We start from the raw sequence: 23507 nt of genomic DNA on the forward strand, positions 1-23507 counted from the left end.
TTTCAAATTAACCCTTCCCCCCCCCCCCCCCATCTTCTTCCCCATCCCAAAACCGGATCTTATTATGTCTCTGGTGATTGACGCGATGCTGAACTCCTCAGAGCCTCAACCTCCTCCGTGAGTGGCCATTGCACCTGTTATAAAGCTGCTGCAACCAAGAAGTTGGACCAACCAGCCCTGTAATTATCAAGATCGATAATAATAATAGCAATAACATTAATAATAATCCCCACTACTCCTTTTCATTGTCTTGCTTTTTCTATTCTATTTTCTCTTCTCTTAGGGCTTCCCAGTTCCAAGAAACCCTTATATACATTTTCCTTTTTGATCAAACATTGTATATATTTAAAAAGAAAAAACGTAATTTGAGACATAAAAATGGAGTTGAAGAAATTCCCAAATTGCAGACCGTTATAGAATTGAAAGAGGGGAGAGGGGACACAGAATGACAAGTAAATGGCATCTGAACAGTAGTTTATCTAGGAGGTGACAGTAGTCTGATGATGTATGATCCCTACCTAAGAAACCCTCGCCTCAGTCATCATCATAGGGCGGCCACTCTTCTTTTCACATTTTTACAGCTCTCCCCAGATCAGATCCTTTTTTCTTTTCTTTTCTTTTCTTTTCACTTCTCACCTCTGGTGCCTGCTTTAATTTATGCATGCCATTCAATTCAAACAACGCCAATCAATGACTACCAACTCCAATTTAAAATCACACAGGCGCATATATGGCATATATACATACATCTATCTATAATTCTGCAGCAGCTAGATAGCTAGGTAGCTAGGTTAGCTAGCAGAGCATGCACATATTAATCTTCATCATAATTAGCTTTTCTGTTTTTAGGGTGTTTTTCTTTTTCCCAGCAGGTCCAAGCTTTGTTTTCCATCCTTTTTGTGTGTTTAGGGAGTTGGATGAATGAATGGCTCACGAGATGGACAGACAGAGAGAGAGACAGGCGAGGGATCGAAGGCTGTCGTGTTCCAGCAAAGTAGATATCGTCTTGTGCGCCAAATGCATGCCCTTCTTCTCTCTGAAATTATTATAGGCCCCAGACAGGCCATTAGGACTTAGGACGCCTACCTTAGCTTAGCTTAGGGTTTTAGACTCTCCAACCTTTTATTTACTCCCTATTTCCTATTATATATTAACTAAAGAGTTGTCCTATATATATTCTTAAATTCTACTTTCTGATGTGAAAAATAAGAATTGATGATTTTTATTATGTGTGTCCACAAAAAAATGCAACTAAAAATTTGTGAGAAACTGTAAGAATTGAAAGTATAAAATGAGAGTCGCCAAGTATTCTCCTTAACTAAATTCACCTACGAAGTATTAATTAAAGTCTAGGTGCATCAATCACTGAGGCCAAATTTTATTCTTTATTCTATGCATGACACAATTAATTATTCAATTCTTAAATTTCTTTTCGTGGGTTATATTTAATTACTCCGTAACTAACATTTAATTTTGTACATGATGAGCAAAAATTCATACTGATATTTTTAAAGTGGTAAATGTTAATTATCATATTTGAAAATATAAAGAAATGGTGGTGATTTTATAATAATAATAATAATAATAATAATAATAATAATAACAATAATAATAATAAGAACAAGAAGAAGAAGAAGTAGTGGTGGTGATTTTATGGTGGTGGTAGTTATAATATAATAATAATAATAATAATAACAACAACAACAACAACAACAACAACAATAATAATAATAATAATAAGTGGTAGTTGCGGTTATGTGGTGGTGGTAGTAGTTGTGTAGTGGTGGTGTTGATAATAATTTGAAAACTAGCTAGAAAAGTTATCAAATATAAGATAAATACGAAAATTAAAGAATCTGAAAAATGTATTTCGACAAAATCTATGAATACATTTTTCGTCAATTTAAACATTTTTATTGTTGACCAAAAAAAAATATTTTTATTGAATACCTAAACACTTAAAAATTACACCCGAAAATCATTTTTTAGGTTTTTAAATTGAACTTAAGTTGAACTTGAATTAATGAAGTTTCATTGTTTGCTTTCAAAAAAGAAATTGAAAATGATAAGATTCCTATACATAGGTGTGTCCTTCAATTCCATTTTTATATATATGGTGCCTTAGCTTATTGAGACAAAATTATTAATTATAGTAGCACATTAAGAAGTTGGATGGGTACAAAACTACAAATTTGCACCCAACGTAACATTTATGAGAAGCAAGTGAATTAACCGGGCGGGCATTTGGTACGCATAGGCCGGCCGGCGTGTCGGAGCGACAGCCAAATAAAAACGTTGTAGGGAAACCAGCTGTAAATGAAAGGATCTAATAATATAATCTACGCAAATCTTTTGGCACCCCTAAAGTGAGAGGTGGAGAATCTTCAAAAAGATGATTCAGATTTAATAATTACTCCATCCTGTTGCCTATATGTTTAGTCTTGTTTATTACTCCCTATCATCATTTCCATTGCATACTTCCTACTATTACGTACTACCATTCATGGAAGCGACCTCAAGATTCCATTATGTTTTTTTTTTCTTTCTTTCTAATATAATAATGCATTAATTTTATTATTAATTATACAACCACCTACACTGTTCAAATTTTAAATTTAAAAAAAAAATGTTTTTTTTCAAAACTTATATCCAAAGTGTTATGCATATTGTCATTATGAATAAATGTATCACGAATATTAATAAATGTTTGAAAGACTATAAGAGCACATTATAAAATTAAACAATGTTTTATTCTATGGATTGTAGCTTAGTTTAAGGATGTTGTGGGCCAAATAATTTAAGTACAGCGTACTTAGCAAAGTAGAGAGTCAGGGAGAGCCCAACGGACTACTATGTGGTCGTTTTGGGTGATCTAGTCACACTCAACTTGGATTTGTGTTTTAATTGGAAATTCATTGTTTTTTTTTTAAACACTCATAATTTTTTATAAGGTATATAGTAAATATTCTATACTTTATCAATTTTTTCAGCCATGTTTTATAAATTTTTCAATCTTTTTTGGCCCAAAAAATTAATACCCCATCAACAATAATAGATGTATCATCATCACACTATATAGTAGTTAACAGAAATTCATTGTCAGTACATTTCATATTTATATGTCAATTCAAATTTCATATTTATATTGATGGAATGAAAACTTCATTCTCGATTCTACGAGAATTTTTATGAAAGCCTTTCATTTGCTTCTCTAAAAAAATATTTATATTGATGGAGATATTATAAATGGTCCAATAATGAAGACCCCGAGTCTCGGAGTGTATAGCCAAGGGCCCAAGAAGATCATTTGAGCGGCACAAGATGGGCCCAGGCCCCGAAATGGTAGGCCTTGACTTAGTCTCGAGGCCCACCATGTGGGCCTTGATTTAGCTTCATGACCTGTCACATTTCTAGCTAGGTTCGATGGGTTCCTTTCTTGTATAAATAAACGTTGCCCAAGTATTATAGGGGATACTCAATTCCAGTACAGTATGATATATACCTCATTCTTACAATCTACTTGTAATACGCCTACATCAATCAATGATAATATCATAGCAATCGTATTATCTTTCTTACCAGTTTATTCTTATAATCTATGCGAGCTAAGTTGATCCGTACATAATTACATACCGGTTCAAGTTTCTCCATCATATATGTAAAAAAAATAACAAAACTACTTACAACAATATTTTTTTTTAAATGCATGTGGAGCGTACTAACAATTTGTTAAATCAAGAGTTTCTTAATAAATACTCCGTAGTTAAATTATATTTATATCACACGCTATACTTGGTAGAATTTTGATTACCGAAGTAAATGTAAAAATGCTCTTATTGTTTATGTCGAATAACTGAGTAAGAATTTAAATGCGATAGAACCATCTCTCGTTAATTTTAAATTATCAAAGCTACCAGGGTATGGGACGGCATACATAGAAATGATATGATAGAACAAACAACACAAAAAAAAATGTAATTAATTAAAATGTTAGGAAATAATATTACAAAAATAATATTTCCAGAAAAAATAACAAGCACAAGAAAAAAAAATTACGAAAGGAATTTCTGGACAAGGGTAAGCTTGAGTCGTGTACTTACTAGACTGTCCTTAAAATACCTCCAGCGAACAAGAACAAAGGTTTCTGGATAAGGGTAAGCTTGAGTCGTGTACTTACTAGACTGTCCTTAAAATACCTCCAGCGAACAGTATGCAAAGAATAGAGTCCGAATCCTAGTGGCTTCGTGTTGGAAAAAAGGCCGAACGGCCAACCAATTTTCCAAACTCATTTTGGGATTTAACTTGCACCCCTTGTCCGCGAGAGAGAGCCTCTATGCTATACAATTCACTAAGGGTGTGTTTGGCCGCGAGAGAGAGCCTCTATGCTATACAATTCACTAAGGGTGTGTTTGGTTGGGGGGTGTGTTTGGTTGGGGGGTTTTGGTATAGGGAATGGGTATGAAAGTGATTGCTAGTGTTTGGTTGATAGGTTTTGAGAATGCTACTATGGGTTTGGAATACCCCATTAATGAGAAAACCCATACCCTTATTAAATAAGGGTTTCATTTCACTTCTTCATTTCTTCCCCAACTATTAATATTCATTCTCATTCCACCCAACTACCAAACATGTTAAATACTTTCACCAAAACCCATTACCCTTACCAAGTATTTGATACCTATTCCGATTCCGATTCCCATGTGCGAACCAAACACACCCTAAGCCTATTTAAGGCACTTGTATAAATAGTGGTGCAAATCTCCTTTACAAACCAACGTGGGACAAAGCCTTATTCTAAAGCTTTCCCACCATTTTATCAACTCAAATGGGTCAACTTTGAGAATCAATTTCTCATTCACCCATTATCCGTTTTGTGCGTACAATATATCAATCTCTTCGTCTAACTACGAAGAACCCGAATCCACTTTGACTCGACCCAAATCGAAAGTGGACCCCACATTTATTTGTACCACAAAGTAGCCACTTAAATTGCCATTTTCAAGCTATTTTCCAACATAAAATCCGACCAATGAGGAAAAATAAGATCCCAAATAGAAAAGGGTATGGATTTGGAGAAAAAAAATGATTTTTAGAACTTTCATTGAAAAGAAGAAAAAAGAGGAAAGTTTATGATTCCGGAGTACTTTTGCAGATATGCATGTATCAATTATAAGCATTTTTATATGAAATTATGTTCTGTGGATAGCTAGCTTAGCTTAGTGATGCAATCAGATTATTTTATGTACATTATTATATTATGCTGTTATCATTAGTTCGTGGATATGATACATCCACGACAACTCATTTTTTTCCTTAAAACAATGAATAATATAACATTAATTCATTAAACTAGGAATCATTAATCACCTTCTAAACACTAATTAATTTGATCTTCAATTCTCTCAAAAAAAGAATGTATGTATGTCCCAAATCCTGAATATCTGTATACTATATATAGTCAATCTCCTCCATTCATCTTTATTTGAGTAATAATATTGATTATAACATTTTTTTTTGTAATAATTTTGTGCCAAAGTGGGATTCTATAAAAAAAAATAAAATTAAAGAGTAAGAGATTGTTTTCATTGTTTGTTACTTTATGTTTGAATAAAATCACAAAATATCTTGAATGACATAAAATGATAGGGAATTGTATGCAACACTTTTATGTATCTTTTGAAGTAAGACAACTTGGAATTTAATATTTGAAACATAAACTTCGTAAATTTGCAATATATTATTCTAACTTAAATTTTCTGTCGAATCTGATACTATGATGATGGACGTGGACTACCATTAATTTATATATATTCTTTTTTTTTTTCTAGCTCGTGCAGTTATTGCATACTAAATAAATAAATTAATTAATAGCTTGCCAAAAATTCATCTTTCCTAAATCAAATGCCCACCACATGTACAGAAAAACGGCAGTCGACGTGATTTTCTTCTAATTTCTATATGTTAATACAATATAATATATTGTATTTGTCAAATACATTATAATAAATAAATAAATAAATAAATAAATTTATAATAGACCACATGTGAAATATAACTAGAGTTGATAATCGGATCCGACAAAAAATCAATTTAAAGAATTTATTATTATGGACATGTGGCATAAATGGCTTTGGGTGATCCAATTAATCTGCAGTATAATTACCTAAACCCAGTGTCTACGTAGGAAAAACAGCGAGTGGAAAGAATTAAGAAAGGCGGAAAATGAATGATGGGTGTTCTTGACCTTTGATTTTGATGCCTCGATTTTACATGGAAAGCGCTACTACATCGTACTGTTCCCCTAACGGCGCTTTATATTATTATTATTATTATTTTTCCCCTGGTTTTAATGTGAAGCATATGCTTCTTTCTCAGTCGTAGTTAACTTAATATGAAGGTTATCTTGTCTGTTGACTGAGATATATAACAGTTTTATTTTCATTTTTGAATCACACTTGTGTGAGTTACTTTGTCAGACGGGTCGAACTATAATAGTTACTTATTACTTATGATAGAAATTATAATACCTATTTGCAAAAAAAATTAAAAATTGAGCTTTGATATTGACAAACTATTAAGTTCTAGTTGCAAATCAATTATGTGAAATGCAATGAGTACTACAGTACATGTGTGCATTCTGTTTGTATATTAAAAAAATCATATTAGCTTTAAAAAGAAAATCATATTAACTTATCACATGAATTATTATTTATATCCCTACATTTGTTTTATTTAAGGAAGATCAAACACTTGTTTTGAAAGTATGAATGTAACCAACCTAAGAATATGTAATATATAATGAATCAAACGTTGTAATATATGTAGTAATAACATAAAAATGCCTCTGGCCTGGGTTACACAGACATTAACCTTAGTCACTGTTGATGATAAATCCGGTGGTCTTTGATTTGAAAGGAGAAAAACAAAAGGCATAAAGTAAAAGAAAGTAATCGACTAGACCATAGACTGTAAAATATGTTTTGTTTCACTTTTTATGAATATTAATTAACAGTTCACATTCTATATATATGTTCACACGGACTGAGCAAGTCAATGCCAAAACAAGTTTAACAACCTCAACAGTGGGGGAAGGTAAAGTTCTCCCCTTTCAGTTCACATAAATAATACTGCTCCAATTTACCTTTTACGTGGATGAGATGACATATGTAATTATGTATGTTTTGTCATCTTTTAACATCCTATCTAATAAAAACTTATTAGTCTCAGCATATGAATCAAAGAAATATGTGTTTTGACCCAAAAAATTGATTAATCAAATTGTTTAATTCAAATTAAATTTGGATTAGTCTGATAATAGGTGGATATTGCCATATAACAAATGGGATAATTAAGTAGAATAAATATTTTTATCACCTCCATTCACGTATATGTGAGATGAACTACTATAAGTTGCATTGGTTGATCTTAGTATACCTTATATTTTGTTATGCTATAAAAATTTTCTTAATTTATCACACAATAATAGTTACTCCGATACTTATTTATTTATTTATTTAATTATAACCAACGACCAATTAAATACATGCATGCATCATCAATTAATTGTAGGAAAAGAGACTGAGAGGGTTGAATCCAGTATCTTTTTATTAAAATTTGATAAATTGGTAAATTAAATATTTGATTTTGGCTATTAGTATTAGATTAGAGTGGGTTCGAATCGATTGAGGTTGAGCGGAGGACAATGGACCCTAAGAGTTAGAATCCAATCCTTCTAAGATGAATAAGGACCTATGTAAATGACATATTGTATCTTCAATATGAATTTCCAGAAAATCGAAAGATCAAATTTCTTCATTCAACAGCTCATAGCTGCTTGTCACTACAGAAGATGGGATCCTCCATGTACAAAGCCAAGCAGTAATCTCAATTAATGTTAATTCACTTCCATAACATATGATCTCGGACACAGACAATAGATGATAGTTGCTCAAATCCACACAATGTTCTCATTTCAAATTAAAAGACTAATCTGGATGCCTTTCACCCCAAACTCTTCCCCGTCATGTACCAACCATCCAACCAGAGCTCCTCTCAAACTTGAAATATCACTTCACAATCTCTTGCAGATTAATGTGAATCTATATATCAATAGATGTACTATACACTTCTATATATATAACAAAGTTAATGTACAATGCAAATAACATAGTCATTAGTTACATGCATGAGTAGTCCTATGACAAGTGTCATTCATTGTATCATCTCATCTCATCTGCAACTAACACATAAAAGCGTCTTGCACTGGCAAACTTGCCGGCCTAAATATAACGTAGGTAGTAGTAAATGCATGTATGCCTGCAGCATTCAGAACGAGGAACAACACATAATGTTTGACAGACAGACAATCATGAATTTCTTCATTCATCATATATATCATATCATGCATATATATAAATGGATGGATCAACATACATTTGTTTAATGAAAACTATCAAGCTACTATACATACACAAAGGATTGCAGAACCTCAATTCCATCAGAAACTCCTCATTCATGAGCAAAAATGCAATGTCTTACACAACATTAAATTAATGGAACAACATACATATATAGGAAACGAAAAAACAAAGAAACAAATTAAACATACACTGCACTGCACGTTCATGAGGACTACTCATAATAACAGTACGTGCTTAATTAATACATGATGTAGTAGTACGTGTATATGGAAATTGGATCAGTACTGTTGATTAATAGAATCACTCAGATTTTGTTGAAGCACCTGAAGATCAACTCCTGCCTGTGGACTCACCTGCAACAATATAACATTACATACATGCAAACAATAGCTAATTAAAGACTTAACTGAAAAAGCTAGCTAGCTTGCTAGGCAGTCTGATTATATATATATGAATCAAAATTTAATTTTGTCATCCAGATCAGAAAATTAAAGTTTTGACCGACCTGAACTCGGATGGTGTGGAGAAGTCTGTCATCAACTCTAGAGCAAACGCAGCTAAGAACATGGTGGCCTTGTTGCACCAGTAGATCAAGCGCCCTTGAAATCCGAAACCCTTGGTTGGGAAAGCCAGAATTTATGAATATCTCAACCCCATCCAAGCATGTCTGAACTGTCACCATTGCTGGTGCTGCTGCAGATGATGATGAGTTTCCAGTTCTGCGATTATAATCTTCATCAACAACATCACTGCCACTGGAACCAAGCCTTTTTAACCTGTCCCTCTTCTCTTCCAATTCCCTAATGCTCTTCTGCTTGTCCTCAATGTAATTCACCGCCTCCATAACATGATCAGATGTGGACCGTTTTCCCTAATCAAAAATAGATCCACCAGATAGCTTAATTAGCTAGCTAATTAACCAAAGAATTAAACTAATTAAGTTAATTAATTAAACAAACCTAATACCTTAAGGTATTCGAGAGGGAGTTGAACGCGGAGAGAAGCATAAAGGTTGGCCATTTCTTGTCTCCTTTGCCTTTCAATGTCCCTATGAATCACTCTCTTCTGCTTGCCATCACTCGCACTGCTCTCCCCTTGGCCCCGACCAGCCGCCGCCCACGGTTTCTGCTGCTTCTTCTTTCCCTTGTTTCTCGGGGCGGCGTTAACGTTGTCTGGAGTGGGATAATTACTCACCTCTAGCGCTGCCGCCGCCACTGGGTCATCTAATTCTAAGTAACCAACATCGAACTGCAGATCTTGATGTTGGAGTAATGTCGGATCTTGCTGAAACAAAAAGGGCGCGTCATCGTCATGTGTTTGTGTCGTCGTATGAGGAGCAGAAAACAGCTCAGAGTAATCTTCATTGTTTTGTTGCGAGGGAAAGAATGGATTTTGATGATGAAAGTTATCCATTCCGCATTAATTCAATAATATCCTCACCAACTAGCAATCACCCGCCCTTCATCTATCTGATCTACTTTATCAAGTGCACTGCTAGCTAGCTAATCATACGCCCGGATTAGTTTGGAGTTGATGATAGATAATATTGAAGGGGATTCGGTTGTTAGCAGATCTTGAAATGGGCCTTTAATTTGATTATGCAATCTCTCCCTCTCTCTCCCTTCCCAATAAATAGATATATAGAAAGGGAGATGAGGATTATCAAAGGGAGGACATCTATTTAAAGGTATATATTATACACCATAGTATTTAAATGAACAGTATTTCTTTTTCTAGTAATAAGAGAAACTCCACAGTTACTATTCTAGTCCATAAAAAATCAGTATACTAACCTGCTCAAATTAAGCTTGAAATCTTATAATTACCAAATCAATTAATCAATTTGATTTTCTGTAAAAACTCTCTTTGAAACTTTAAAAAATAAAAAATAAAAAAAATAATGTAGTCTAGATGATGAGTAGACATTATATACGTGAGTTAGCGTAGTAGAGTAAACTGTTGATCGTTTTTAATTATTATTTGGTTATAATATACTGTAGATATGTACTAATCCATTCCCGGCCAAATAGTCTATTTTATTATTAGTTCACACTCATCAGACTCAGGGGGGCGGAAGCACCCACCCTACCAAGAGTATCTTTAAAAAAACGTTATTATTTGCTACCATTTTTAAACCCTTCAAAAAGCCTTGGCGTTGTCAATCTTGCGAATTGACAAACAACCTCAAATAGTGTACACTAATTTAATGAAATAATAATAATAATAATATAATAATGAATGTGACCTGTTGGAGTATTGTCTGCGACTGATTCTACTTGGTCTTAGCTTGAACCAATAATTGATTGCTTTGTGTGTATATATATTTATATAATATGGAGTATTATATTATCTGCATCTAATTCTTCTTAGGATTGGATTTAACGTGTGTACACTTATTTTACTGCATACTCTAATTTACTTTAGGCTTTCATAATTTGCTAATAGATTTTATCATTTGACACTAGAATTTGTGAGGATTAAACCTTTGTCTTATGCTAAAAATTATGAATAATAGTAAAGTGTAACTTTGTTTTCTTATACTTGCATAATTATTAATAGTACATTTTTTACGGTATAATACTAGACTTAGCCTTCCAAACCTTCACCCAATAAAATTGCAAAAATTAAATTTTCTATTAATTTTTCTTAGTAAACCTTCACCCAATAGTAAATTCTTCTTAGCATGCTTTTTCAACATTAGTTTTTGAGATCCAATAGCTTATTAATTTTAAAAAATTAGAACAAAGGCCAAACAAGCCTTTAAATTACAAGCAAAACTACAATAGGATCATTCAATCCAAAAAATTACAATTGATCCCTAAATAATCCAAAATCATGCAATTAAACCAAATGTTACTCGTACTCCCGGTTAATTGTAGGCTGATGTGACAGTCAACATTTAAAAAAAAAAAAAAAAAACCCCAAACTTAAGCCTCCACCCCCAACATAAAATTGAATAATAGATTTTAAAAAATTTACATTAACTTTTTAAAAGTTAACCACCACGTCAGCTTACAGTTGGAGTACATATAACTTTCGATTTAATTGAATGATGTTGGATTATTGTTCATGGACGCAATTGTAATTTTTTTAGTTACATAGCTAATTGCAGTAGTTTATCATGTAGTTTGATTACCTATTTAATCTTTATTTTGAAAAGATTCCTACCATGCATTAACTTTTCTTAATCTAATCAAACCCCAACTTTTTTTTTTTTTTTTATATCTGATAGAATTAGGAGTTGGATGTGCGACTTCACGTTGAGACTCGCCACAAATTAATGTTATGTTATGTTATAACTAGAATACAGGTCGGCAGGTCCTTAGCATCAAACCTTTAACTATACTTTAAAAAAGTTTGCAACTTTTTTGGAGAACTATTTACCAAATTAAAGTGAACCATAGTTTAACCCTAAAAAGATATGGTATAATTAACTTATGGTCCTTCCACTATTAAAATATTTATTTATTTTTTAATTACAATCTATTTTATATATAGTATATTGGACCTATGATCTTGAAATGGTAACAGTATGTCATCAGACCACAAAGTACTTTGACATTTAAAAAAAAAAAAAAAACATAGTATGCATTTATTACTTACTTTTCTAAGAAAGATTGAGCAATACATTTTAAATCATTTCATATTATATTTTTTGATGGATCTTTCATTAGTGATTTAGTGTTATTTTTGTTAAGATATATATAAGTGGCCAACAAATTTTATATGTAACACAATTGGAATATAAACTCATTTCCATCTACTTTTCATATCATCATTCAAAAAAAAATCGGACAAAAATTAAGAATTAAAAACTTTTTCAAAAAAAAACGATAGGTGTTAGTCAAGAAATGATCAACCAACCATTGCACCCACCAAAAGTTGTTGATATTTACGATAAATATATTTTGATAGGCGGTCAAAATACTTTGTAAATATAGTGAAAAACTTAATTTGAATGGTAAAAAAATTTGTGTTTTTTTCAGTTGTGCTATAATTTATAACTAACCTATTGATGGAATCATCATAATGTAATATAATATATTAAGGAGGGATTTGGGAGTAGGAAGGATTTGGGAAACTGGGCGTGAGCGAATACTGATGCGTAGGTCCATGAACTAACTTTAATTGAGGTTATGCTTTCCAGGACATGTGTTTAATTAAATATAGAATTAGGAAGGATGCATATCAAATAGTATCAATTCTTTATTGCTTTGGAGATTGTATAATCACATATATTAAATAAATTAATGGTATTTGTAGTTTTAATTAATTAATATATTAATGTGTATATGTACACGTTTGGAAGTAGTAGTTAATTGTGTGAAGATTAATGTAGGCCAATATTGAAACACTCGCCGGAGATTAATATATTTTAGCGACATCATCGTATCAGCTGCCTGAGAAAGGCAATCCGCCGGTCGAAGTCCATTATTTATGTCTCTTTTAGTGCAGCTCAGCTGACATTTGTTTATGGGGTATTAGGTACTGTAGTCTGTAGCACCACGCTCCACGCCCACCAAAACCCTATTTGGAATCCCAAAACTTATAGTACAATAATTTATACTAATATTTGTCGCACTTTGAATACTTAGGTTTTGCAAAATGGTTTAGATGAAGAAATGCATCCACAATATTATATTGATGGAAGGAATTAAATGCACCAATTTTATTTTTTTTTTTGGATATATATTTTTATGATTTGTTACGTTGCTGCATTGTATCGGAGCGGGATGAGCAAGGGTTGTTGATTAAAATCTCTCCATCAGAGGATATGGAAGAACCTTCGAGTTTGAACGTCTTGTAGCATAATTGAAATGGAAGTTTTGACCATTTTGAAGGGGTGCAATTTGTTTGGAAAGAGGGAAATTGATAAGTCATTCATACTTTAATTCATAATTACGTGAGCTAGGTGAATTTTACCTTCCCATCTCAACGTGTTTACTTAAACTTGTTAAAGGAATAGTACAATGGTGAATTATATTGTGAATTGTCATCGAAACTTTGGATTGTTCATGTCTAATTGGGAGCAAAATAGAGCACTAAATTGCTTCTACCTTTTTTACTGGATGAATATATAATTACATGAGTGTTTTGTATACCTTGTTGAATTTATACTAATCCTAAACTCGAGTTAAATTAGAATACACATACATACATGCCCACACTTAGCTTTAATTTGGTACTCCTTATTCATTAAAATACTACGGAGTATATAAAATATCTTTTGGACTCACACTCTATGTTTTACTTGCTATCAAAATATTTGTAAATTTCAAAGTAAACAAAAATATAATGCAGCGCAGATAAATGTGCATAGTCCATAGAGGCCGGGTGAAACCAAACAATAAGCATAACTTTAGAATGGTACCAATTCAAAAAAAAAATTATATTAGCTTGATCAACTCAGCATTTAAATAAGAAAAATTAAAAATTAAATGTAATTAAAGACTAAATTAAATACATATTCCAAACTTTAAACTCTTTTCCAACCTCAAAAACTAAAACTCAGCAACTTAAGATTATATACATTATACTTTTGCATCATATATATCACAGAGAGCTGAGACATACTGGAATAAATAACAAATTAACCACAGATCAGAGAGCTTCAATTCAACAAAGAATTCAATTCCTGGAAGAATAACTAACAACGCACAACTGGGAAAACAATTCAGTACCTTAGCTACAAAATATCTATATATAATGTTTAATTTTCATCTTTTAGCTAGGATAGGGACATAAGAGAGAGCCTATCTGATCTGATCTGGTACTCCGAACCTACCTTAGCTTTGTATACATCAAGAAACCACTAAAACTGGCAAACTAGTGAAGCTGTGTTGAGAGATCGAGCCTATTAACTTTAGCTTCATAGTTTGAGTATCTCTATTAACTATGGACAACTTAGGCTAATTACCTTCTTGTTATCCATTACTAATTAGGTCATAAGACGATATTATATTTACTCGGTGCATACCCTCGAAACATTGGATCGAGATGCATTTAATACACCACTCTGCTTCTGTTGCAAGCCCCCAACATCAACACATATTTCTCCACATACCTACAATTATACATCAATAATTTAGCTAGGATTAGGGACAATATGTAAATGATTTCAATTACATATATATTTGCAATGCATTGAAGAGATCATATATATATATATATATAATTTGTTGTACAAATTAATTCAAGATGATTTGTTGTATATATGTTTTAGTTGCAGTGTTGTGTACCTTGGAATGAAGTCTGTGGAGCAGCCTGCCATGGCTGGTTGTTGTGGAAAAGCTCTCAACCTCAACCCCTTCATTTAATAGGGTTCTGAGCAGTGTTGATAGGGGAAATCTCTCCTCTAGTTTGCAGCCGGTGTCAACCAGGATCTCCAAACCGCCGTCCCGGCAACCGCTCACGGAGACATACCCCGGCGACGGTGATGATGAGCTAGCTGCAGCCATGGCCTCTTCTAGATCTCTCCAACTCAGCTCCTTCAAATTGCTATGCATCTGTTCGATGTAATTCACCGCCGCCTGCATGTACTCCGATGCCGAACTACGCTTTCTCTATATCATCATCCATCACAACAAAAATGGATCCAATTAACTGATCCATTATATTTTCAAGATTTCATATATATGTGTGTGTTTAAATTTTCAAGATGTCAATACTAACCAAAAATCATTTCTTTATTCTTTTTTTCTTCTTTTAAAAAAAAAAAATTATTGGTTCATTCTTTCTTCTTTATGGTTTCCAACCCCCACCATATTATATTCTCCCTTCAATGCACTGTGGGCAAAATAAAATATGAAAAAGTTTTTTTTTTTTTTTTTGTGGGCAAAATAAAATATGAAAAAGTTTTTTTTTTTTTTTTTAATATAGTTTCATAATTGAAGAAGAAGAAGAAAAGAGAGATTAACCTTAAACCAATCAAATTTCGACAGCTAAATTATTATATTAACCTTAAACCAATCAAATTTCGACAGCTAAATTATTATATTACTTCTTCTTTTGATGTCAATGTTACGTTGTGTTGGGATAAGGTTCTTGCTTTTCCATTGCTATGATTGTACGAATTTATTCCATCACCACCTGATTACTGGATTATAATAATATTTTTACTTGGACTAAAAGTAAATTATTTTTAAAATCAAGAATTAAATAAAACCAATTGAAGTTAGAAACTAAAAGCATAATACCATTAAGTTGAGAGATCAAAATGGAATAAACTCCTCTTTGTATTATAATTCTAACTTCAACTAATCATTAATATGTCTGATCTTGTGAATTGTGATGCATAGAAGCTTCAGAAGGATATTGTTTCTTATTTAAAAAATGCATGTTTTTCAAAACTTTATTATGAAACTCGTTTAAACGTGTTTGTGATATTTTCTAATAAAACAAAAGTTTTTAAAAAAATCATATTATTTAATCAAAAAATTGGAAATGTATTTATGCAATACATATTTCTAATTTTGCTTTTATTTTGCTATATTTTCTCAATCAAAATATATGAATAGTAATCTATACTATTAATTAATAATAAAGATTTAAGTAATAAACTAATATTATATAAATAATTACATTTGATTTACTCGAAAATTTGTCGAGGGCGTGCCTAGTAACTAGTCTAGATTTATTGTAGTTGATTGACTCAAATTAATAATAAAGATTTAAGTAATAAACTAATATTATATAAATAATTACCTTTGATTTACTCGAAAATTTGTCGAGGGCGTGCCTAGTAACTAGTCTAGATTTATTGTAGTTGATTGATTCAAACCAATGCATGCATATGAGTGTGATAAATAATTAGCAAAGTATATGATTCAGGTGTAAATAGATCAACCAACACGTGGCTGTGTGCAATCGTTTAAGCTTTCTTGAATACGTGTTAACGTGTACCACACCTACAATATTGTCAAATACAAAAACAAATACAAATACAATACAATAATGTAAACGAGAAAACAATATCATATGACCTATCGAAATGGCAAAACGTACAAATAGCAGCCAGCCTGTCCTTAATTTGTTTGCAAATAAGGGTGCGTTTGGTTCGCACATGGGAATCGGAATGGGTATCAAATACTTGGTAAGGGTAATGGGTTTTGGTGAAAGTATTTAGCATGTTTGGTAGTTGGGTGGAATGGGAATTATTATTAATAGTTGGAGAAGAAATGATGAAATGAAATGAAACCCTTATTTAATAAGGGTATGTGTTTTCTCATTAATGGGGTATTCCAAACCCATAGTAGCATTCTCAAAACCTATCAACCAAACACTAGCAATCACTTTCATACCCATTCCTTATACCTAAACCCCTCAACCAAACACACTCTAAGTATCAGCTGGTACGTGAAGAACATCATATATATCAGACCAGGAATGGTAGCCAGTCACAAATGAAGAACAGAACATGATCCTATTCTTATACCTACTACTAAAGATGAAGAGACTAAAAAGCTAGCAGGTTCAATCTTACAACAGGAGGAGCATATGAACAAATTAAAAACCACAAGTTAAAATTTATTTCTTTCCTGTGTTCTTTACATAATCGTCTGTCTAATGTCTATAAACAATCTTTATATCAGTCATCAATAGTCTATAAACAATGTTGCTGTCACTGAAACCTCGTAACAGATCAAATGTCACCGGAGATTCGCTTCTTGTGAGGCTTGTATTTCGAGTGGGAGGGAGGAGAAGGAGAAAGTTCAGTTGGTAGCTGGGGAGGTTCTAAATCCCCAGAAAGCATCCCCACAACTTCTTTCATTGATGGCCTCCTAGCTGGCGACTTCTGCAGGCAATGCAGGGCAACAGTGATGCATAGAAGAGCTTGTTCTTGATTAACTAACTCCAGTGATTGATCAACCAGATCAAGAAGCTTCCCTGCTCGGGCAAGGTGGCGAGACCAGGACAGGAGATTGGCACGTCGAAACTCAGACAATGGTGAACTTGTGACCTGGAGAGGCCGACGCCCAGCAATAAGAACTAACAGCACTACTCCATAGCTATAGACATCACACTTTTCAGATAGGTCTCCACAAACTCCATACTCGGGTGCAACGTAGCAGACAGTGCCTCTCAGACTAGGCGTGCTGCTGACACCACTCTTGGCTATCTCCCCACTGCCCGAATCGAAGCTGTTTCTTCGAGCTCTCCATAGCTCGCTGCTAACTCCATCCAACCACCAATCAATGCTGCTCTTACTACTCCTCCTGCTCCTGCTCCTACTCATTTTCTTGTTCTTCCTATCGCCATACAATTCGTCGTCCCTTGCCCAGTAATCACTGTGACAATCATCACTTGTGGAACCCTTTTTCTTCCTTGCAAGCTCCTCACAGTATTCCTCCTTCCACCATTCCCTTGCTGGTCTTCTTTGCTCCTGTTTTGCAGTCTTGTCATCATCCAGAGACACCCACCAATCAAACCGTTTCTGCTTCTTCTTATTCTTCTTCTTCTTCTTCTCAGTTTTCCCTTCCACCCCTGCACTGGATGAGGCCCCTATCCACTCACTTGTAGGCCTCTCCTCCTTGATCTCATTCCCAATCCATTCCATTACATAATCCTTCACAGGACCTGATTCTGCCTCAACAATGTCTTGTTTCCACCACCAATCATTCCCTTTCTTCTTCTTCTTTACCCCACTCTTCTTATCAGAAATTTTCCCACTTTCTACACTAAACCTATCAAAATTCCCCTCCGAAACACTCGTCTTGTCAAATCCCTCAGATGGTGAGGCCATAGCTGCCACTGTTTCAGGTGAAACCACTGGAGTCTCAGGCAACTGATCCAATCCTCCATGAAACTCCTCAATTACCGATCCATTATTATCTTCCACTAAAGTTTGCTCCTTTTTCACCTCAATTTCAACGCGATCCTCTGTTTTTACCTTCGCCAATCCAAAATCTCCAATTTTTGCATTAAAATTAGTATCTAACAACACATTACTGGGCTTAATATCCCCATGGATCACCGGAGGGTCACAAAAATGATGCAAATATTCTAGCCCTTTAGCTATATCAAGAGCAATTGAAAATCTACTTTCCCAATTCTTTAACTCGCTACACTTACGGTGCAACAGACAATCTTGTAGGCTTCCGTTGGCCATGAGTTCATACACCATCATCATCCGACGTCCTCTCCGGTGGTCGGAGGAGAAGCCGACGACGGAGACGATGTACTTGGAATCCATTTTTCCGGCGAAAAACAGCTCGTTCTGAAATTCACGTTCTCCTTGGAGAGAACCCGAATCCATGACCTTGACGGCAACGGGAAGATCAGACTTTGAGCCCGGGATTTTCAGAGTCCCACTGTAGACCGAGCCAAAGCCGCCTTGACCGAGGCGGAGAGAAGGGTCCAACTTTGACGTGGCACGGCGGAGGACAGAGTAAGAGAAGCGGTAAGGAGGCCTGGAATCGGAATCGGAATCTGTCTTGAGGGAAATTTTCCGAAAGCAGAGAGCGAAAAGGATCAAAAGGGAAGCTGCGGCGGCGGCGGCAGCTATCCCTCCGGCGAGAGGTGCGGTGAGGTTGTGAGTATGGCGGTGGACGAGTGGCGGCGGTGCCCACAGAAGCGGCGACGAAGGCAGGTCACGCGATGGCATGATGAGAGTATGAAGAATCAAACAGTAACAGCAATAGGTACAGTGATAGTGATAAAATGTTGATTTAATGAAAGAAAACGCAGCATCACTCCACTCACCCTTCGTTTACTACTGCTAAAACTGCTAATCACTAATGGGTGGTGATGCAGAAACACGCTTCCATCTCCTCCTCCTTCTTCATGGCATTTAGGGAATTTAATTTTAATTTGTGCAGATCAGATATCATATGATTGCCAGTGTATCTGTCTTTTGTTGTTTTCCAGTTTTCAACATTGTATCAACAAGTCCTGCTGGACTTGGTCAATAACTATTTCATTTTTTATCCTTTTTTATTTATGTATAAATTTATACTGTCCTAACCAGCAAAGGATCATAAAGAAATAGGTTACTCATCGTTGACTAATTCAATTCAAGAATATAAGACACCAAGGCATAACTTTACAAGGAGTAGAACTTGAAACATTGTTGTGGCTATTAAGTCGAACTTGAAACTTTGTGATTATTAAGTCAATTGTTTGACTAACTTAATTAGGGTTGCATAATCTTATGTGATTCACTTGAAATATGTAAGGGCATCCTCAATAGTGAAGCGCAAAAAGAAAAGAAAAGAAAAGAGAAGAAAAACAAACAAACAAACTAAGCTATTAATGCGCCAATCAGCCCATGCACTGCATGTGTCCGGCTGAGCGCTGCCTGTGCAAAAAATGTGTGCCTTTGTGCCTTTATTTTTTGTTTCTCTCTCCTACGAGTCCCACAAAAAATCAAGATCTTGTAAGGAGACCTTGACCTTCTCTCTCTGTCTTCTCTCTCTTCCACATGGCAAAAATGATGCAAAAATCAACCAAAAACAAATTATTGTGAATGTTCTAAATTAAAATGTAATATATCTTTTTCAAATATACAACTAAACATATCTTTCAATTAATAAATACACCACTAAATTGTCATACTTATAAATGACAAGATTCGATCTACTAAGACTTTAGGGATTAGTTGGATTAGTTAATTTTATAAACAAAGAGGTTGCGTGCGCAACCAGGCATGCAAATAAATTATTATTTTGGAACAACCTCAACCAAATTAGTTGAACTATTAGTTCAATGACATTTTAAATTTGACTAAAGTACATTGAAATTATTTATTGACCTTCTTGATTTAGACTTTTCGTCATAATAAAAAAAAATTTAATTAAAATAAAGACTATATATATGACACAAATTTAATTTAATGGGATAGTTGGATGGGTAGTAGGTTTTTTTTTTTTCATTTGGCAATTAATTATATATTAGGTGAATACAAAACCAACTTACCTCATTTCTTTAATTTGGTTTGACTATTGCATATAGTGACACCTTTTCTCCACCGGTTTTCTTATTTTATAATCAAAATAACCTAATTTTCATTTTGCTTTATTTTAGTGGGAACAGAATTTTGTATTTGTTAATGATGCTTGTCTTTTTCAATTCTCACCAAAGCAGTTTTCGTAAAACATACATTAAATCCCAGGGCCTTTTTCATTTGTTTTGTTATTATGTATGTACTAGGTTATACATGTTGGATTCTAACATTATTTATCAGTTTAATTGCGAAATTAAGGAATCATTCACGAATCTTCTCTTTCAAAAACTTGATTAAGGTTATATAAACTAATGATTAAAATTAAATAAGCGCGACTAAAGAAAGAAATAAAATAGGTTCTTCAAAAATTTTAAAATATGGATGAATCATTGAAGTCTATCTTTGTTCCACTTACCTGATAAAGTCGGCATCCGTTGTGGTACTTTGACGTACTCCAGTTACATAATAAACTCATCATCTATTATGGTACTTTGACTTCATATTTTTCAAATATGAGTCATCGTTAAAACCTAATTTCTTCAATCCTCTTTAAGTCAACAACTATGACAGTAATATTGTCTCGGCTATTACGTCCAAAAGCAAGGCGAGTAAGCAATGTTGCTGCTGATGCACTTTGGGAGGGGAAAAACGTTGACCTCTCCTCCTCGTCATTTGCACGCTCCACCGGAGGACTGTTTTCTCTCAAACACTCTCTAGCGACCTCACACACCATCTCGTTCGACATAACATCCCACAAACCATCACTCCCCAAGACCAACAATTCATCATCTTCTGGCTCTCTACTCGTGAAGGTAACTTCGGGCTCAGGTATAACAAAGGGCCTCAAAAAACTATCTCCTATAGCACGAGACATTGCAAGGATTCCTTCCACTCGAGCTCCATGGGAGTAAATTACTCTACCCCCTAATGCCTCAATCCTTGCCAATTCATCTGGTCGATTGGGCTGTCACCAAGTACAAATAGAATTATATATGTTCTTGAATTAATTTATGGGAAAGCTAAGCTCACATTATATTATATTATATTATTTAATATGATGTCCAATGTGTGTACGTTCACGTGATTGTACGAATACCTAGAAGTTGTACTACGGAAAAACAAGTGGAGATAGATGCTATCATGCATGGATAGATTTTGACCATCCATTTCTAACTTCTAAAAGTCAGAAGTGCTTAGGTGGAATTTCTGAATAAATTGCAATAATTTGGACACGTGTTTGTTTAGTTAAGGCAAGTGTCACTGTGTATCTGCATGGAAAACGTACGAGGTGGTTTGTGGTTACCTTGTGATCAACCGACAGCGGAACCGCTCTCCCACGGCGGCTGAGGACGGCGCGTGAGTCTCCGCAATTAGCCACGACGATGTGTTCATCCGTCAGAACCACCACCACGGCGGTGGAGCCGATGAGCCCCGCCTTCTTATGACTCCCAGTCCCACAGCTGTTCCCCACTATCACGTCCATCCGTCGGAAACAGTTCTTCATCGCCGTCACCCACGCGTCTTTCAGCGCCGCCGCCTCCGCCGCACCGAAACTGTTCGTCACGCGTGCCAGTTCTTCCTCTAGTAACGCGTGCATACGCTCCCTACACAGGGAAGACACCTGAAATGCAAGTAATTAAGAAACTGTGTTTAATTTACATATACATTTCATAGAAAAACAAATTACTTGAGCACCGCCATGTCCGTCGAAAACGGAGAAGTAATGGAGAGGGCGGCGGCGGTTGATCTGCGGGCTGCAAAGGTTGGGACGAACACAAAGCGCATCTTCCATCTCACGTGACCGTCCGGAGATGGAAACGGCTCCTACCACCGGTGCCGTCATTACTTGGGTAATCGCCGGCGACGAAGGGTCAGCCATGATTTCCGATGAGAACGAACTAGTAGCTGCAATAATAGAACGATATATATATATATATATATATATATATATATATATATATATATATATATATATATATATATATATGATTCTTTTGTAGCTCAGCTCCGCCGGCGCTCCACGCATTTATCTATCTAATGTTCATCATATCCTAAATTTCGACATTATATTCATATGGTCATTAATAAAATAAAAATAAAAATTATAGCATCACTTGTGACATATATGTAAATAATATCGATCTGATATTGTTATATTCATTTGATGCATGATTAATTTCCGTACATTGTGGCGTGCATGTTCTGAGTAGTATCCGTGCGACTAGACGTATCAAAATCGCAAGCATATAGTTGTGAGTTAAAGAGAACTTAATTTTGAAGATTAAGGATGAAGGTGACGTAGGTGATGAGTTTGTTATAGAGGCGGAGAGGCCGGCCGGCTTTGCGAGAGGTGCCCAATTTGGCCCGCACGGTCGTGTATGTTACGTGCATGAGACGTGCCATGTGAACCATTTTTTATTTGTTCACAAAATGTGAATTTTTTTAAAACTCTTATACTTTGATGTGACAAAATAATAGAGAGTTAAATTACACGGACTCAACAATTCATTAGATGATAAATCATTTATTTCCTATTCTCATCTTGTAATTCTTTACTTTTCTTTGCATTGGCGTGATGAATAAAAGAGGATAACAAGAAGTCAAAATCACATTTCTCATTATGTGAAACTAACGCATGATTATTAGTTTACTAATTAACTACGCAGTAAATTTTAGTGTGATTTAACTCTCATGTGTAATTTATATAAATTATTATATAGGAGCGAACTTACTTAGTATACACCTTTAAATAGTAATGCTGCAAAACCATATTTTCTTGTTACTAAAAATAAAAGAAAGAAGAAATCATTCCATGTTGTATGGAGTGACTGGGTCAGCAAAGAACCATTTGTTTGGGCCTAGCTACTATATCTTTTGGACTATTATGTTGCTCTAATTCCATATATCACTAATTAAACAGCCATTATACATTAGTTGAAGCCTTTAAGTTGGAATTCTTGAATTTCAGGCCATGTATTTCCATTTCCATGCAATATGTGAATTGGGAAAAGCCTTGATGTGATCAAGATTGGACTGCTAAAATGGACTCTGTTATCATATATTATATGATTGATGCCTGAAACTCGCTTGAAAAATTTCTCCCCTTATGTTTCCGTCTCAGCAATATTATATTACCTAATATGTAT

At 34.3% G+C, this 23507-nt stretch overlaps 4 protein-coding genes across 4 annotated transcripts; all 4 read right to left on the reverse strand.

Moving 5' to 3' along the window:
* Window positions 1-8428: 8428 nt before the first annotated feature.
* On the reverse strand, window positions 8429-10083 carry LOC116014269 (transcription factor bHLH118-like). Its single transcript, XM_031254292.1, has 3 exons — window positions 9387-10083; window positions 8926-9291; window positions 8429-8773 (listed from the first exon to the last, which is right to left on the reverse strand). Exons 1-3 carry the CDS (start codon window positions 9831-9833, stop codon window positions 8699-8701), a joined length of 888 nt encoding a protein of 295 aa, XP_031110152.1. The 5' UTR covers window positions 9834-10083; the 3' UTR covers window positions 8429-8698.
* A 3821-nt stretch (window positions 10084-13904) lies between these two features.
* On the reverse strand, window positions 13905-15150 carry LOC116011678. The gene is made up of 2 exons (XM_031251081.1): window positions 14660-15150; window positions 13905-14484 (listed from the first exon to the last, which is right to left on the reverse strand). The coding sequence occupies exons 1-2, from the start codon at window positions 14954-14956 to the stop codon at window positions 14383-14385; spliced, it is 399 nt and encodes a 132-aa protein (XP_031106941.1). The 5' UTR covers window positions 14957-15150; the 3' UTR covers window positions 13905-14382.
* Window positions 15151-16925: 1775 nt separating this feature from the next.
* On the reverse strand, window positions 16926-19218 carry LOC116012444 (receptor-like serine/threonine-protein kinase At4g25390). Its single transcript, XM_031251975.1, has one exon. It carries the CDS (start codon window positions 19021-19023, stop codon window positions 17062-17064), a length of 1962 nt encoding a protein of 653 aa, XP_031107835.1. The 5' UTR covers window positions 19024-19218; the 3' UTR covers window positions 16926-17061.
* Window positions 19219-20884: 1666 nt separating this feature from the next.
* LOC116012933 (probable protein phosphatase 2C 75) lies at window positions 20885-22240 on the reverse strand. The gene is made up of 3 exons (XM_031252600.1): window positions 22049-22240; window positions 21665-21982; window positions 20885-21325 (listed from the first exon to the last, which is right to left on the reverse strand). Exons 1-3 carry the CDS (start codon window positions 22238-22240, stop codon window positions 20885-20887), a joined length of 951 nt encoding a protein of 316 aa, XP_031108460.1.
* Between the last annotated feature and the right edge of the window lie 1267 nt (window positions 22241-23507).

Source organism: Ipomoea triloba, chromosome 3, assembly GCF_003576645.1.
Source record: "Ipomoea triloba cultivar NCNSP0323 chromosome 3, ASM357664v1".
In the NCBI taxonomy this organism is placed as follows: domain Eukaryota; kingdom Viridiplantae; phylum Streptophyta; class Magnoliopsida; order Solanales; family Convolvulaceae; genus Ipomoea; species Ipomoea triloba.